The sequence below is a fragment of the Artemia sp. Qi Xiang Cuo genome, chromosome 13 (genome assembly GCF_049724085.1).
Source record: "Artemia sp. Qi Xiang Cuo chromosome 13, ASM4972408v1, whole genome shotgun sequence".
Lineage (NCBI taxonomy): Eukaryota > Metazoa > Arthropoda > Branchiopoda > Anostraca > Artemiidae > Artemia > Artemia sp. Qi Xiang Cuo.
The window spans coordinates 52450970-52466125 of record NC_142806.1 but is presented as its reverse complement, the minus strand read 5'-3'; the positions used below and the strand labels follow the sequence as shown (position 1 = coordinate 52466125).

General features: G+C 36.0%; 1 protein-coding gene across 3 annotated transcripts in view; it reads right to left on the bottom strand.

Moving 5' to 3' along the window:
• The window catches only part of LOC148945408 (uncharacterized), a 98350-nt gene that overhangs the window by 36490 nt on the left and 46704 nt on the right, over nt 1-15156 (bottom strand). For 2 of the 3 annotated variants that reach the window (XM_089098661.1, XM_089098664.1), the window contains 2 exons: nt 9370-9544; nt 4325-4502 (listed from right to left, as the gene is read on the bottom strand). In XM_089098661.1, coding sequence (XP_088954787.1) covers nt 4325-4502; nt 9370-9544 — 353 coding nt within the window. The remainder of the gene's footprint in view (nt 1-4324; nt 4503-9369; nt 9545-15156) is intronic. The other variant, XM_089098662.1, reaches the window with a different exon arrangement.

The window sequence follows — 15156 nt, the reverse complement described above, 5'->3', positions numbered from 1 at the left end:
GTGCATCCAGTTTGTCAGTTAAGGGATTAATTCCTGGTAGCGTTTCTGGTTTGTTTCTTGTTGGGAGGGGGTACTAGGCCGACCTCATCTCACTAGGCAAGGAGGTTTGTTGGCTTGGTGATTCTTTCTGATAGAGATGTGAGCTGGGGGGGGGAATTAAAGGATGGTGTTTTGTAAGGAGTACTTGATGCATTGGGAGTGTTTGACTTGGGAGTTTTATTTGGTTTTATTTGGTGTGATTGGGCAGCATTTGCTTCCATATCTGCAAGAGGGTATGGAATGGCCTTCTCTCTTGCTATTTGGAGTGTTAGTGCACTTTTTTATATGTAGGGCATTGTGATATATAGGTGGATTCATGTGGGCCTTAACAATTGATACGTGTAGGCTCATTGTTTTTGAAAGTCTTCAACTCTTTAGGATGGGACCCCTTAAAATTACTACAGGCTCGGATAATTTCATTGCATTTATTTGTTGTGTGTCCCAGTTTCAGACACTTCTGACACTGGATAGGCTTTGGCTTGTATTCCTTGTGCGGTTTGATTTGCCCAAATAGGAATAACTTTTCTGGGATATTAATTTTTTCCTTCAGTGTAAATAGGAAAGATCTACTTGTTTTTAATCCATTAGAGTTGGGTTTACCCAGTTGAGTGACATGTTCTACAGGGATTGTGTTACCAGCCCTATCTGAGAGCCCTTCTTTTAACTCCTGAATTGGTATTTCTAGGGGAACATTATATACTACTATTTTTGTTGGGGATTGTTTTGGGTTCTATTTAGATAAGTTAATTGGGGTGTTCAGAAGAGATTTTAGATTAAGCATCATATTAGCTGATTTCTGATCTTTGACATCTATTAGCAAAGATTCATCACGGTGAATGTTAAGAGAAAACATTGATTTTAACATTTTGAAAATTGCAACCCTTATTGTAGTAATCTTTGTTATTTCAAAGGGGGTATTTGGAAAAATTTTGAGGTAAATTCCTAAGTTTTGGGAAGGATAATCTTGGAAAGGAGGAGGGGAAATACTTTTGATTGGGGATGTTTTTTTTTTCTTTTTTTGGAGCTTCTAGAAAGGACCTCTTGAAAGCCATTATCATCTATAGTGACATTTGCTCCAACACTGATCATTGTCCTATTCTCAGAATTTGAGCTTTCATGTGAGCTTTGTGATACGGAGCTTGACCAGGCAGGATGGAGCAAAAATGGATCAATTTCATTAGTATTTGGGGTGGGATCCGGAGGGACTTTTTTTAGGGGGAGTTCTTTGCATTGCCTTTTGAATAAGCTTTAAGCTAAAAAGGAAAGGATAATAGTATGATACCAGACCGTCTGTACTCTACAGTGGGGAAAACTTCCACAAAAGAAACACCACAGTATGGCCCTGAGGAGGATTTTGAGCACGAGGGGTTCAGTACAGCTACTGATTAATCGAGACAATAATTCACAAGAAACTTATTTTTAAAATTTCTTAAAGTGTTGCTGTTGAAGTATCTATCCTTAAAATTTTATCAGGCATTTCTTTTCTTGTAATTATTCCGGCACTTCTTCTTACGTAAAACGATGAAAGCACAAATTTTTCAAACTGATTCAAGTTAATATCTCATATACGAATTAGGGTATTAGGACGAGTTTCACTAAGGTTTGCACATCTTTGAAAGCATTCTATATTAAATCTTTCGTTCATCTCGTCAGACTTGAATGAGTTTATATTTTTTGTGCTGAATGATGTGCGGTAAAGATCATTTTCTGAGGTAAAAAACCGCCATTTACGAGTAAATAGCGACGAAGATCAAACTGCCTTTCTATCATAAACATCAAAAACAAGAAAAACAACAGGGAGTTCTTTTCGCAAGACAGTGAAAATTCTAATTTGAATGAATCAAATGGAACATCTTTCTGTGAAATATGGAACATCTTTATGGAACATCGTTTATGTGGAACATTTTGAAAATTGGGCGTTAAATTCGTATTTCTTGAAAAACATCTATTGGGGACGTTACATGGATGACGTAATATCACTTTAGAATTATGGGGAAAATGAACTTGGGTTTTTTCAGATAACATTACTACATATGATAGAGAGTCTACCTTAGAAATTGAAATTACAAATAAAATTTTATTCCTAGATGTGTTAATTATTCGTAGCATAGATAAACTCAATTTTACTATTTACAGAAAACAAACACAATACAATAGATATCTTCATTTTAAATCAAATCACCACCCACAAGTTAAAAGGGCTGTCGTTATCACTCTCGTCGATCGTGCCCTAAACACTTGTTCTGATTCCCACATCACAGCAGACCTAAACTTTATCTGGGACACACTTTTTGGAAACGGGTACCCTATTTTACTTATTAGAGAGAGAGAGAGAGAACGGTTTATTACACAACTTTCGTAGCTCTTGGCTAATTTACAGTTGCAAAAACATTACATGTTAAAAATAGACGTAAAAAAATGGCACAACATTACATGTTAAACATAGACATAGATAAGCATAAACATTATAACATTAAATGTCAAGCATAGACGTAAAAAATGGCACAAATGAATTACAATATCGGTATGTTCATGCACGTATAGGTGTCAGTTTGAGTTTTTGTCTGGTTTTTCTATTTGGTGGGGAGGATATCTGCGGGGAGAATATCGCAGTGGTTTGGGTTTGACAGCAATGCTTTTCCAACTCTCATGATGAGATTGCTCAGTCTTTGCTCAAGGCACTGGATTTCAAGTTTATTGAGTGCTTCTTGGTAGGGAATATCCTAACTGCCCTTTTCTGTACTGACTCTAGGTCGTGCATTAGGTGAGCAGTATGTAGTATGGAAGGGCCCCACGCAGGAAATGCATACTCCAAGATTGGCCGTGCATAGCAAAAGTATGTGCGGAGGAGACATTTGACATCGCAACCAAAACGACCCATTTTAGACAGTGTTTGAAGGGAAGACACTCCCGTAAAATCAATAGTATTTTACCATGCGAGAATCCCGAAAAGCCCTCAAATTTAATATACTTACAATACATCCCAAAAATCATTAAGAATCTTAAAAGAGTTTGCACACAAAATAATCTGTATGTAGTATTTACCAATAATTTCAAAATCATAATCCTAAACTCTGGTAAAGATAAAACCCCAGTTACTCGCCAAAGAGGGGTCTATCAAATACCATGTGACTGTGGCAAATGCTATGTAGGTAAAACTCACTAGAGAAACACCTACAACAGCATAAAGATGATATCACCAAAGCTCTAAATTCTAATATTGCTAATTTTTCTTTCGATTCTTCTTTAAGCAGCCATGTATTTGAAAAACCCAGCCACAAAATACTTTTTGAAGAATCCGCTCTTATTAGCAATGACCTAGGCATAAAGCAGGTAGTTCGAGAAGCAATTGAAATCAGACTTAAGAATATTAATAATATTTCCCTAAATAGGGACTTGGAGGAATATTCACTAAATGCTCTATACACAAGTTTAATTAAAAACGATCTTACAAAATATATTAAGAAACCAGTAGACATTAACACAGAACCAGCTACAAAAAGACCTTCGAGGTTAGCTGCCAAAAAAGCAAGATTAGCTATGAAACATATTTTAAATTATTTTTCTTTCTTTCACCTCACTTTATTTATCAGTCCTGGTTGAACTTCGCTGAAGTAAGGATGCTGGGACTGTTTTAAAATTTTCATTTTAGTTTTAACGATCGTATGTTAATGTGAGTCTCTTTTCTTTTATATATTTTTGTTTTGCTGAGGACGGCCATTGGACATAGAGTCAAAATATACATTCAAATTAGAATTTCCACTGTCTTGCGAAAAGAATTCCCAATTGTTCTTCTTGTTTTTGACGTTTATCATTTAAGAGTATTTTCGGGTATGACGGCCTATTATTTTGACTGGACAACCATGTCAATGACTCAACCAGTAACTATTTCTAAATGAATATAAATATAAATTTAATTCCAGGGTCATAGTGCACCTGTAAAGTACAATTTAATTGATTTTTCTTTACTTTTTAGATATAAAAAGTAAATTTATTTATAAAAAAAGTATTATAATTTATTTATATTTAGCTACGATGATATTCTATAAAACCTTGCGGAGATTCGAAGAACTACGGTTCAAACCTTCCTGTCGTAAACGGACACAATTTTCTACTGCTGATCGGGACGCCACCCTCCAATAAGTTTTCATTCTTTGTTGTTACTGTTTTTTTTTGGGGGGGGGGGAGGGGGTTATAATTGTATATTACATAATTATGCAATAGATGAAAAAAACTATAAATTAATAATAAATGACAAACAGCTGATAACAGAAAAATAACTTACGAAGGAAGAACGTGAACAGTTGCGCCTAGTCGAACGGCTGAACTCATAGAGGAAGTGATAACAGAGTTTTCATCATTCAGAAAATATTGAAGAATTTCTTGATCTAGCCCCAATTCGGAAATATCAAATGGGAAAACTTTAAGTCTGCCGGCCTTCAGCGTAAAACACACTTGTGATGCTAAAAAAAAAGAACCTAGTTAATTAAACAGAACACAACAGCACACAGAGGCTAATATACACCAAGTCATAGTCACATTTAAGAAGGTGACGCACCAGTCAATTTCAAGTTTCATATGAAGGTTTCATGTGGCCTCTTGTGGTATAAAGCAGTATTGAGTGGAATCGTCTTTCAGGAAATGCTCAGCAAATACAGAAATCAAAATGCCCAGTTCCGAAATCTCAAATGCAAAAACTTTAACTCTGCCGGCCTTGAGCGTGAAAAACGCTTGTGATGCAAAAAAAGAACCTATCTTATTCAGCAGAGCACAAGAACATTTAGAGGCTAGGCTGCACATAGTCATAGGCACATCTAATAAGGTCACGCAGCTGTTAAATTTTAACCTTCCCATGGAGGTTCAATGTGGTTTCAAGAAGGTGGATACAACATATAAGTTGTCTCCAAGAAGAGCTGACCCGTCTTACAGCACCCATTTTGATAGAATTCGATCCTCCTCCTGGGGTATAAAGCTGTATTTAGTAAAATATTCTTTCAAGAATTTTTCAGAAATGTCATGGTTCAAAATGCCCAATTCAGAAATCTCAAATGCAAAAACTTTAACTCGGCCGGCCTTGAGCGTGAAAAACGCCTGTGATGCAAAAAAGAACCTATCTTTTTCAACAGAGCGCAAGAGCATTTAGAGGCTAAGCTGCACACAGTCATAGTCACATCTAAGAAGGCCAACAGTTGCTAAATTTCAACCTTCACATGGAGGCTCAATGTGGTTTCAAGAAGGTGGATACAACATACAATTTGCCTCGAAGAACAGCTGACCCGTCTTAGAACACCCATTTTGATAGAATTCGATTCTCCTCATGGGGTATAATGCTGTATTTAGTGGAATCTTCTTTCAAGAAGTTTTCAGAAACGTCAAAGTTCAAAATGCCCCATTCAGAAATCTCAAATGTAAGAACTTTAACTCTGTCGGCCTTGAGCGTGAAAAACGCTTGTGATACAAAAAAGAACCTGTGATGTATTGGTACAAAAAAGAGGAGGTGATATAGGAGGGGAGGTGAATCCTAAGAAAGGAGGTGAGTTACTGTAAATTGATACAACATTAACTTTTTAAAAAAATGTAACTTTTTACGCACTTCTCGGATTTTTGGTGTCTATAGTTTTTGCATGATATATTTTGGGAGTTTTTCTTCAAGCTTCATACACCGAATTATGGGTAAATTTTAGATTAAGAAGGCCACGCAGCTGTCAAACTTCAACATTCACATGGAGGCTTAATGTGGTTTCAAGAAGGTGGATACAGCCTCCAAGCGGTCTAAGAAAAGAGCTGATCCGTCTTGGAACACCCATTTTGATAGGAACAGATCCTCATCAAGGAGGCACACTTGTGCCTCTATAAAGAGGCGACCCACCACAATGTTAAGCGATTTCCGGTCCTAGCGGTCGCAGAGAGACAGCGGTGATCGAATTTTGTAGCCCAAGCTCCAACTAAGAAACGTGCAAAATTTCACCCCCCTCCGACTTTATCTTCATGGGTAAAAGTGGGCCGGAAGTTTCGACCCTCCGACCACAGCCCCCCTTTAACGGTGTCCGATTGGGCTGAAATGTATAGGTTAAGGATTCCTGGGGCCTGGAAGCTTATCATCAAAATTTCAGCTCAATCCGATCACTCCTTCCCTGTTTTCCAAAAACCAAATGAACTTAAACCAATGAGCTTAAAGTTCATTTCTCTTTTTTTTATCAGCCACGCCTACAGGCCACAGTTGGCAAAGGATCCGGGTGAATGAGGACTCATTCGAAGCGGAATTCGACCTGTTAGGGCCTTTTGATATTTTCAGACCGAAAGAATTATCCCCCGAATTTACATTTACGAAAAACCTCGTTTTCCTATAAGAGCCCATGTTAATTTTTCCCACCAAAGCCCCCCTTTTACGTTGTCTAATCGGGCTGAAATCTAGAGGATAAGCTTTCTTAGGACATGAAAGCTCATCTTCAAAATATCATCTCAATCCGATCACATCTTCCCTGTTTCCCAAAAAACCAAATATCAAGTTTTGTGGGGATTTGTTTGCGTCAAGAATAAATTGCACAGAATAAAAATAATGTAGTCTCTGTGGTACAGTGGTCGCTATTCCTGACTGTCAAGCGGAAGATCCGAGTTCGATTCCCCGTTAGAGAAATTTTTTATATATTGAATTTAAAGTTTAAAGAAGAAACTCAGTTTTTTTTTAAATCCAATCTATTAAATCCTTCGGCTCAACAGGCGTCTCCAGAAGAATATCACAGTCGGCCTTCAGGTTACAGGTAAGTCTCCACTGCTTTGATAACATGGGGCCTGGGGCGACGGATACAAATCTTACTGTGCATTTGATTTGAGTATTCAGGAATTAAAAGCATTAACACAAGAATCTTCAAAAGCGGGGGGTTTGGGAGGCGGCATCCCCCCATCTTTAACTCCTGAAAAGATCAGCTAACAGTTAGTCAAGCAATAATAAGTAATAAACTGTACAAAAACGTGCAGAAAATATTTGAAAAAAAACTACGTTTTCTAAAGAGTTAAAGAGGCTGAGTCACAAGTTCTAACCTTAAAACGTGCAGGGATTAGGAGGAGCAGTTGGGAGGCTGCCCCCCCCCCACCCCCCCCTTCCGTATATGAAAGGGCCCGTGCCCTCCTCAACGCCTCGCTCTTTACGCTAAAGTTTTTATTGTTTAAAAAAAAGAGTTGTGAGAAAGTCATGCAATCTATTTGTTTTCTGATATCTGTTTTCGATTGCATTATCCTTTTTTCTATCTGTTTTCTGACATTTGTTTTCAATTGTATTACTATGCTTTCTATTTTCTTACGTTTGATTTTAATTGTAATAGTATGTTTTCTATCAGTTTTCTGATATTTGTATTCTATTGTTTTAGCATGTTTTCTATTTATTTTCAATTGTATTACTATGTTTTGTTTACATGTATATTGTACACATATCCATCACTCTTTGAGTTATGCCCTCATCGTCCATAAGTAGAGTGTTCACGGACAAGGATATAGGTTTTCACATTCAAGTGCCTAAAACTGAATTTCTTACATAGGATTTTGACTGTGTAAAACCGGTAAGCAATAATAATACCAATGTAATAAGATATAAAGAAAAAGCACTCGGATAATAACACTTCCTGACTAGTAAGGTCCCTGCGTCGGCCCTGCAGTGTGTTGATACATTCGGGTTCAACTATACGACTGTTGCTGTTGCTACTGTTGCTCGACTGTTGCTACTGTCTTGATCCCGTACAACAAAGCTATGGTCAAACTTACTGCGCCATTACAGGGCGTGATAATATTCAACAAGCTGTAACAAGAATTTTAAAATAAAGACAGCGAACAATAAGATGTAATTAGCTGTAATATGAGTTTTAAAACCAGGACAAAGAACAATAAGATGCAACAAGCTGTAATAAGAATTTTAAAATAAAGGCAGAGAACAATAAACAAAATAAAGTTGAGTGAACCCAACTCAATATTGGAGTTACTTTTAGAATTTTTATTTTATTTGGTTTATTCTATTTTATTTATTATTTAATTTTATTATTTTATTTATTATTTAATTTTATTATTTTATTTATTATTTCATTTTATTATTTTATTTATTATTTAATTTTATTATTTTATTTATTATTTCATTTTATTATTTTATTTATTATTTAATTTTATTATTTTATTTATTATTTCATTTTATTATTTTATTTATTATTTCATTTAGTATATTTACTGGAAATATTTAGTTATTTTTAGAGCCATTCAGCTACTTCTGACTTGTTTCAAAAATTCATGAAACAGAACGAAGTTAATGGACTGTAAAATGCCTTGAATGATTGTACGAATGAAATGAATAAAAGCGTACAGCTAAAACAGAAACTCGTTATGATAAGTTTGATAACATTCAAATAAAAGCTGAGAACAATAAACAATTACAATCCAGGTGGATTTGGCTTATTATTGAAATGAAAGGGGATCAGATAATTTTCAACCAATCCAGCCATATTTAGTGACATCAAATGGGAGCGGAATTTATCCCTACCCCTAAATTTTAAAAAATGCCCTTTATCGTGTTTAATTAAAAAATGCCTTATATTTGGTACTTACCTTGAAAAAAAATTGTACCCTCCCCCTTAGATTACGAACAATAAATCCACCGCCCTACATTTTCTTGGATTGATATCACTGGCAATATACTTACAAAGTCCAGCGACTAAATTCTAATCATTTACTTTAAAGCCCCAATTTTGTAAGATCAATAACATATGCCAGACCATTTTGACATGAAAACTATTATACATTTTTGATAAAATATGAGAACAATAAACACCACAAAAGTAGGTAGATTTGGTTCAACGTTGAAAAAAAACAACTTCCAAGTCATTTTAGCAACTACTGAAATACTTCAGCCAATGCAAGAAGCAGCACTTAGTTGATGAAAAAACTTCAACCCATGTCAGATTTTCAGTATCTTGAAATTACAAGAAAATGGACTTCATTTAGTTTAATATAAGGACCACAGGGCCAGGTCCTTAAGTAGTGGGTTGGGACTTTGGGACCTGTTCCCCCTAAAATCACGATATTTTCACTAGTTTCCCTACAATTTCAAACATTTTATATATAATTTACCTCTTTCTAGAAGTTGTGCGTATACCCTTACATCGTAAAATATTTACGAAGCCTCTTCTAGGTATTAATGTAATGTTGAGATTACGGTGGGATTGAAAACAAACTTCAGGGTTCCCCGTAAAATTGTAAGTGAAACTAAAATATGGTTACAAAATAGAAAACAGGTAAAATGAGATCTCTGCGGTGGAGCAAACTTTTCTAATAGAAAAATTTGGGGATTACCTGCAACAAGCAAGCCCAATTCAATAGCGGGGATGGCTCCATTATTTCTTAAAATATCTCCTCCCTGCAATAGCCATTTAGAAATCTTGTTCCATTTCAAACATAGAGACGCTTCTAAGGAGAAACTCAAGCATAATTGTAGGATCCTCAGAGTTGCGACTTCTTTCTTAAGAAACTAGAAGAAACAAAAAACAGAATTTAACATGGTTGAAATTGATCAAAATCTGAAGTTTTGTGCAAAACCTGAAATTTACCTTGGGAAATGGAATAATAGCTTTTTGCTCACGCAAATTTTTTGCAGAAATATTTTTATTATAAATTGATTGGCATAGTGCAGGTACATCGACTTTTTTAATATAATTAATTAAAAAAACTTTCACAAAAATAAGAAAAATGATTTATTTTATTTTTTGTTTCTTTTTGGGTTTCATTTATTTATTGATACTGATTTGAGGTAGTTGTATGCTTGGTAGATTATATGATAGTCCGGACGCCAAGTGTTGAAAATGTGAACCATACCACGACGGAATGGGGCTGCTACGAGAGTTAGCCTACCCTCCACCCCTAAACTGACCATGCGGATTCAAAAATACCAATGGCACTTGCTTGCGAGTGGTGGAACACTCCAAAACTTGACATTTTATTATATTTTGGTGTTTCATGCAAGAAAATGCATGTTCCACAAAGTTTGAGGTGCAGTTTTCCGCTCAAATAGAAATGCCATAGAAACTAACACGATTAGTTAGAAAAAATGGCAGAGTTAAAAAAAAAAGGCAAAACTATATGAGTCTTGAACAGTCTTGGAAAGTATAAACAAAATCAAATTGAATATTAGATATATAATGATATTAATTGTTGAAAGATCCATCAGTTCAAGATTTATTTTCACTGTAATTTTATTTTCATTTTCAATGCTGTAAGAACTAGAAAATAATAAATTTGTAATATACGAGTAATTCGTTTTCAGTGAAGTACCAATGACACAGAAGGGTTTAGGTTTTACAGTTAAAGAAGGGGGCAGTATCCAAATTTTGTTTGTAGTGAAACTATATTTGTCTTTACTAATCTTGAAAAGAACTAATAAATTAAACTGAATATTTGATGCATAATGATATTAATTGATGCAAGTTAATCCGTTCAAAATTTACTGTAATTTTAATATGCACCTTAAATATAAGGTACAAAAGGAAACATTTGTAATATAAATCTTTTTCAATAAAGCGCCAACGACGCAGTAGGTTTTACGCTTCTGCAGTGAGGTAATTCCCAAACTCTTGTTTGTAGTTATTTTTATTCGATTCAAACTTGATTTGCATATTCTTTTTAAGTTTCACTCGTTTTAAGATTTATTTATTCATTTACATTAATATATATTGTAAGTTTGTTAGCATTGATTGTTTATTTAATTTATTTTCGTTTTAATTTTAATTTATACTTTAATAGCAAAATATTTTTTTTCGTTTTAAGCTTTATTTTCATATTCAATCTAAGCATTACTCACTTTAAGATCTATTTATTCATTTATATTATTACCAGTTGTATGTTTTTACTATGATTGTTGATTTAATTTCTGTTCGTTTTGGGTTTCATTTATTCTTTAATAGTAATTTCTGGTCGTGTTTATTTTGTATTTTAAAAGGTTTTTTTATCTCCTTATCTGAATATTAAAAATGACTTTAATATTATTTTAAAAAAATATTTTTAGGTAATGTTTTTTTTTAATTAATTTTTGTTATTTTTTGATTTAAAAAATGATAAAAACCTTATATATGAACAATAGACAGCTTGCATAACTTGTAGACAGCGACAACAATTAAGGGATTGAAAAAATAGTTCCAATAAGGGGTCTTAGACCATTTCACTTGCTGACACGAAGGGATCACGGCTGTTTGGAATTGACCTTAATAGGATTTTGTGTGCCAAAGAAATTTTGCATCTATCACAGAGTATGTATTTTAGCCTTATAATTGGATAATTATAATAGATTTCCTATATGTTCTTCCCATACAAAACCCCTTCTCATAAGTTATAAACCCCACTTAATAATTTAGGTCCCAGGGCATAACTTATAACGCCTACCCCCGGACACGGGTGGGCTATGTCGACACCGGAGTTTTTGTTAACAGAGACTTTAACTATCTTAGAAAAATTTCTCTATCAAAATTTTTATCTTATACATTTTTGTCTTGGAGGAGGGGGGGCTGGTCGGCCACTCATCTCTTTTGACTATTGAAAATTGAAGAATAACTTTCAATGTGCAGTTAAATGAGCCCTCTCTAAAGTTTATACGAGCATCCCTTCCATAAGAAATAATGGGAAGGATTCGGAGAATCCTTAAATTACAACCCTTGCCCTGAGGGCTGTGGGGGAGTTGTCATCCTCAAAGACCTAATTTCCAGAACTTAAAACTACGTTTAATAAAATGGCTGTCTCAAAATTTTGATTTGATGTGCTTGGGGAAAAGGTGGGCGTCAGAGGGGGGTTAGTTGCCCACAAATTACTTTCGACTATTAAAAAGGGCACTGGCCCATTGAATTTCCAATCGAATGAGTCTTTTTCGAAATTTCTACAACAGCGCCTTATGTAAAAACTTTATATGCCCCCTGGGTATAACCTAAAACCCTTGCCTTGAGGGTCGTGGGGTAGTTTCCCCTCCACAGGATGCGCTACTGTCTTACGCTCTATGTCTCTTTTATTGTTGGGGAGGAGAGGAGAGGCCTGTTAGGTGTGTGTTAATATCAACACATTTAAACGCTCATCGAGCCTTTCAGGTATAAACAGAATTAGTTCAAAGGAAGGGGTGGGGAAAAAGGGCGTGGGGGGCTATTTGCCCTTCGATCAATTTTGACTTAAGAGCTGGACTAGAACTTCCAATTTCTAATCAAATGAGCCCTATCTGAGGTTTATACGAGAATCCCTTCCTGCCCCCGGGCCCTGGGGGGTTTTGTTGACGCCAGAATTTTGTTACTTAACCTTTCAACTATTTTTAACAAAATGGTATTTTTAACCCTTGAATATAAAGAAGCTCTGGGGGGAAAGTAATAAAAAATATTGAAGCTATATAAGATTTATTCATTTATTTATGTTTGCACCGGTTATCTTTACGTTTGTAAGATAGTTAATTTTAATTTCTGTTCGTTCGTTATGCCCAAATAACATCACTTTGGACTATTAAAAAGGGCCCTGGCCCTTTGAATTTGAAACCGAATAAGCCTTTTTTTAAGTCTCTACGACAAAGCCTTCTACAAGAACCTTATATACCCCCATTGCTTAACTTAAAACCCTTGCCCTGAGGGTTGTGGGGGATTGTTCTCCTCAAAAACATATTTTCTATCTGGAAATCAACTATGCTGAACGAAATGGCTATCTCAAAATTTTTATTGGATGTCTTTGGGGGAATGATTAGCGTGGGGGGGGCTAGTTGCCCTCAAATCACTTTCGACTATTAAAAATGACACTATCCCTTTGAATTTCCAATCGAATGGGGCTTTTTTGAAGTTTCTACGACAACGCCTTCTATAAAAACCTTATAAGCCCCCAGGGCATAACTTAAAACCCTTGCCTGAGGGTTTTGGGGGATTGTCTTCCTCAAAAACATATTTTCTATCTGGAAATCAACTACGCTGAACAAAATGGCTATCTCAAAATTTTGATTGGATGTGTTTGGGGGAATGATGGGCGTGGGGGGGGCTAGTTGCCCTCCAATCACTTTCGACTATTAACAAGGGCACTATCCCTTTGAATTTCCAATCGAATGAGACTTTTTTGAAGTTTCTATGACAACGCCTTCTATAAAAAACCTTATATGCCCCCAGGGCATAACTTAAAACCCTTGCCCTGAGGGTTGTGGGGGATTGTCCTCCTCAAAAACATGTTTTATATGTGAAAATCAACTACGCTGAACAAGATTGCTATCTCAAAATTTTGATAGGATGTGTTTGGGAGAATGATGGGCGTGGGGGGGGCTAGTTCCCCTCCAATCACTTTCGATTATTAAAAAGGGCACCATTCCTTTGAATTTCCAATCGAAAGAACCTTTTTTGAAGTTTCTATGGCAAGGCCTTCTATAAAAAACCTTATAATCCCCCAGGGCACAACTTCAATCACTTGCCTTGAGGATTGCGGGGGATTGTCCTCCTTAAAAACATGTTATCTCTGTGAAAATCAACTACGCTGAACAAAATGGCTATTTCAAAATTTTGATTGGATGTGTTTGGGGGAATGATGGGCGTGGGGGGGGGGGCTAGTTCCCCTCCAATCACTTTCGATTATTAAAAAGGGCACTATCCCTTTGAATTTCCAATCGAATGAGCCTTTTAAAGTTTCTACGACAACGCCTTCTATAAAAACCTTCTATGCCCCCAGGGCATATCTTAAAACCCTTGCCCTGAAGGTTCTGGGGGAGTGCCCTTCTCAAAAACGTATTTTCTATGTGGAAATCAACTACGCTGAACAAAATGGCTATCTCAAAATGTTGATTGGATGTGTTTGGGGAAATGATGGGCGTGGGGGTGGGCTAGTTGCACTCCATCCACTTTCGGCTATTAAAAAGTGCACTAGCACTTTCATTTCCAATGGAATGAGCCTGTTTTGAAGTTTCTACGACAACGCCTTCTAGAAAAACCTTATATGCCCTCAGGGCATAACTTAAAACCCTCGCCCTGAGGGTTGTGGAGGGGTTTCCTCCTCCACAACATGTTTTATACCCGTGATTCAATTACGCTTAACAAATTGGTTATCTAAAAATTTTTTTTGCATATATTGGGGAAAATAATGGGCGTGGGGGGGGGGGGCTATTTGACCTACAATCACTTTAAAAATTTAAAAAGGGCACGAGCCTTTTGAATTTACCATCGAAGGAGCCTGTTTTGAAGTTTCTGCGACAACTCTTTCAATAAAAACCTTATAAGACCCCAGGGCATAACTTTCACCCCTCTACTTGAGGGTTGTGGAAGATTGTCTTCCTCAAAAATATATTTTCTATTTTCTAAAATATAAAATATATTTTCTGTTTGGGGGAACAATGGGCATGGGGGGGGGGCTAGTTGCCCTCGAATCATTTTCAACTATTAAAAAGGGCACTAGAACTCTCGATTTCCAATCGAATGAGCTCCCTTTGAAGTTTCTACGACGACCCCTTCCGTATGAAGTGCCTCTGGAAAAACAAAATAATAATAATAATAATAAAACATCGGAGCCGTATGGCCTTTACTATAGGCAACGCTACAGCGTTGCCTCTGATCTAATTGTTGAGAAAAATTATTTGTGTAATTGTCTATGCTTAATTCCAAAGGGTAGTCAAATTTCAGAAATAATATACACCAGGCGACACGTGCCAAGCGTACCAAGCGTGGCGGCACTGTGTCAAGCGTTGCGTGGAATGTGACAAGCGAGACAGACATGTGCGACACACGTGATGCTCCAAGATGTACAGAAGGTATAGGTAAGTGGACAACCTGTTGCTTAAATCAAAATGAAATCAGATTTTTTCTTTTTGGTCTATAGCTGTTGCAGGATGCTTTTTTAGAAGTTTTCTTTCAAACTTCAGCACCTCTTCATTTTGGGCAATTACAAAAAATTAGTAGGACTCCACACAAATTCCTCCGCACCCGAAAACTTCAAAATATTAGGCCGAACTTGTGAGAGATTGAAAAAATATAATTTTAAAATATAAATTAGCTGTTAATAAAAACTTTTTATTGTAACTTTTTACGCAGTTCTCGCAATTCTACGCAATTCCTCCATACAAAAATTTCAAAACACCCTTACCGAAAACTTCTGGGCGAC